This window comes from Medicago truncatula, chromosome 3 (genome assembly GCF_003473485.1).
Source record: "Medicago truncatula cultivar Jemalong A17 chromosome 3, MtrunA17r5.0-ANR, whole genome shotgun sequence".
Lineage (NCBI taxonomy): Eukaryota > Viridiplantae > Streptophyta > Magnoliopsida > Fabales > Fabaceae > Medicago > Medicago truncatula.
Genome location: NC_053044.1, coordinates 17561643 through 17564797, shown reverse-complemented (window position 1 = coordinate 17564797; position 3155 = coordinate 17561643). Strand labels below are relative to the sequence as shown.

Below are 3155 nucleotides of genomic sequence, written 5' to 3'. Positions count from 1 at the left end.
TATGTATGCAGTTCAAAATCTATCTCATAAAAACTACCCTAAACCATCCATATTTACTTCCATTATGACAAGCACGACCGTGTCAATATTAAGCACGACCGTGTTCGTGATAAAAACTTTAAAACCAACAAATCACCAGTGAGTTTAGGCACGGTCGTGCAATAAATAAGCACGACCGTGCACTATACCAGAAAACAATAAAATCAACAAATCACCATTGTTGCCTTCTTACTCACTTTCATTTACCAAAAACTTACTCAGACAATAATAATTTATTCTTTCGATTATGCTATCTAACACTCTTTTATTAGTCAACAACAATACTATACAACACCCAACCATATAGCATAATAAAACATTTAAAATGATAAACTAAATTTTATTCATACCTTTAAAACGTAAATGAATCAAGATCTATAAACCAAACTATGCATAAAACTCCAAATCAATAAACGAGACTGAAATAATGTTGAACAATTTTGTTAATGAAGAAGAACTTTAAGTTAAGCACAAAGGAGAAAGGATGTCTGGAAATGTCAAAAATATGGGTGGCTATGGAGATGAAGAAGAATGTTAAGCATGAAGGAGAAGGGAAACAAAGCTAAAAATGATATATTCTGGTGTGTCACTAGTGAAAAGAGTTGAATTACTACTCTTCATGTTTCAAGTTTAGTAGGGGGTGTACAAGTTATTGCTGATAACTGGTTGTTTTTTAGGGGGGTGTGAGCAGCAGAAACAATAAATGAATATTTTACAATATAATATGTTTCATTAAAATAATCCAGCAGGTAAATTGCCGCCAGCTGTCCTTCCATGGGAAAATTGTGCATGGTGCACAAATCTATCATTTGTGCATACTAAATGTAACCTGTAGTATACATAAAAGGCCAAAGTCAGCTGAACAGAAAAACAAAACAGCAGAACACCACTAAAGTCAAGAAAAATTGCTTACAATTTCTGGAGTCATGTTATTATCCTTGTGAACAAGTTCATACATTATATTAAGTGCACTAGAAAATTGTCCACCGATACCCTATAAAAATATTCAAAATAACACCCATGACAAATTTAATAAAATAAACAAAGAGATTTTAATATATAATACAAAATTAAAAATTTATTATATTTATATACTTACTTTGAAATTCATCATTTGACTAAACATATTTGCCATTTTTTCCTCAACTTGTTTCTCCATCTTTTCCCCTAGTTGCCTTTGACTCTCTTCAAATTTTGCCGTCATTTCTTCCCTCATGTTTCGCTCTTTTCCGAGTTGAGTCTCAACTTCTTTTAACTTCATCTCTAAATCTTGACTTTTTTCACACTCCTTTTCTAATTGTTCTTGCAAACCAGGCCTTCCCTTTAGGGTTTTAATTCCAGCTCCCAAGCCACGACAATATCCCGATCGCTCTCCCACAACTGATTTAAAAGCAATATTCATAATTAAATCTTTATCAGTGTTCCCATATCCAGCTTCTAGGTGATATGAAGAAGCTTCTTCAACCCTCATCTATTTAAAAATGTAAATTATAAATTAAAACTAGAATAAAAAATTAATCACAATTATATATGTTTAACAAATCAAAAAAGGATGTCATACATGAATATTCTTAGAAGCATCATTTATCCATTCTCCGTTGTTGTTTATGTGAGTCATTCTCCATAAATCCTTATAGTTGTGCTCCTTTTCAGTTTCAAGATCTCTCTAAAAGCAAATTTTCATCGTCACAAAATATAAATACATATAAGTTATCAAGTCAATGATAAATATACCAAAAAAAAGGGAGATTTGATATTTTAGGACAACAATAGAGACCTCAGTCACAAAATTAGCAGCTCCTGATCCAACAGCTACCATTTTATCTGTCGGAATAACAACATGCAATTTTCCAGTAGCGCTCTTCTTTTTATTTTTTGAAACACTTTAAGCTAATAGTTCTTCCTCTTCCAACTTTTTGTGCATTAGAACATTCTATAGCATTTTTACCCCAAAAAAAGAAAGTGAAGAGAAGTATAATGTGAAATTTCAAGATAAAAATACAAGAACAACTAGTATGTGAATGATAAAAATTAAAGTCAAGCAAATCAATTAAGTACCTTCTTGATGTTGACTTATATTGTTATTTGAAGAATTTGGAAGTTGCATCTCTGAATCATGACTTGGGATTGCCATAACTAAATAAAATAAAGGGTTAATAGTGCTTTTCACCCTTGTAATATATGTCATTTTCGGTTTTCGCCCTATAAAATTTTCGGTTTGATTTGCAACCTCATAAATTATTATTTTTCCGAAAAACACCCCTAATAGGCTATTTTCAGAAAAAAATTTCAAGAAATTTTGGTTTTTGAATGGCCTATTAAGGGTGTTTTCCAGAAAATAAAAATTTTACGAGGGTGCAAATCAAACTGAAAATTTTATAGGGGCGAAAATCGAAAATGACATATATTACAGGATGAAAAGTACTATTAACCCTAAAATAAATGATATAATATATTAAATCATCAATAACATTAATTCCCAATTCTTCCCCTTTTAGCAACATTAAACAGACAAATTTGTTACATTAATTCCCAATTCTTTCCCTTTTAGCAACATTCACAGTCAAACAAAAGTAACCCTAGATATTTATTTTTTTTGGTGAAGGAAAAATAACCCTAGATTTTGATTGAGAGAGAAAGCCAGCGGAAAAAAATCGTTGACAAACCCCAAAAACAAACCATTCATGCAATCAAACATTTTACCAAAATTGATAAAAAAAAAAACGTAGTATATAAACAATTCATGAAATCTCCAAGAAATTGAAAGAGATTTGAAGGCTAATGATCTGATTCCTTTAGGCTTTGTTTGGGAGTTTGGAGGGGAAGGAAAGGAAACGCTTTAAGGGGGCTTTGAGGGGTGCAAAATATGAGGAAAAATAGAGAAATCTTTCAAAAAATTTAAAAGAGTAGTTTTTTAGAGAATAATAAATTAATGCATATGATTACTTTATTTTTAATTTTAAAAATATTATAACAACATAAATTAAATTTGAAGCATTCTTATTAACCCTCGAAAACCCCCCAAAACCCTCCTCCAATACAATTTTTTAGTTCCTCCAAATGAGGAGAGTTTTGTATTATGAAGAAAAGTTAACCCCCCAAAACACTCCTCTGTC

General features: G+C 31.0%; 1 protein-coding gene across 1 annotated transcript; it reads right to left on the bottom strand.

Annotated features, from left to right (window-relative positions):
• Nucleotides 1-464: 464 nt before the first annotated feature.
• Nucleotides 465-1698, bottom strand: LOC25479836 (uncharacterized). Its single transcript, XM_024774718.2, has 4 exons — nucleotides 1601-1698; nucleotides 1139-1510; nucleotides 953-1033; nucleotides 465-868 (listed from the first exon to the last, which is right to left on the bottom strand). The coding sequence occupies exons 1-4, from the start codon at nucleotides 1655-1657 to the stop codon at nucleotides 845-847; spliced, it is 534 nt and encodes a 177-aa protein (XP_024630486.2). The 5' UTR covers nucleotides 1658-1698; the 3' UTR covers nucleotides 465-844.
• Nucleotides 1699-3155: the final 1457 nt, after the last annotated feature.

Bases quoted from the DNA above. Each gene is read 5' to 3' on its own strand.
- LOC25479836 (XM_024774718.2), bottom strand. From the start codon at position 1,657: ATGACTCACATAAACAACAACGGAGAATGGATAAATGATGCTTCTAAG. The intron at 1,511-1,600 runs GTATGACATCCT...ATTTTTAAATAG, and splicing joins ATGCTTCTAAGAATATTCAT to ATGAGGGTTGAAGAAGCTTC. The intron at 1,034-1,138 runs GTAAGTATATAA...ATATTTTTATAG, and splicing joins GTCAAATGATGAATTTCAAA to GGTATCGGTGGACAATTTTC.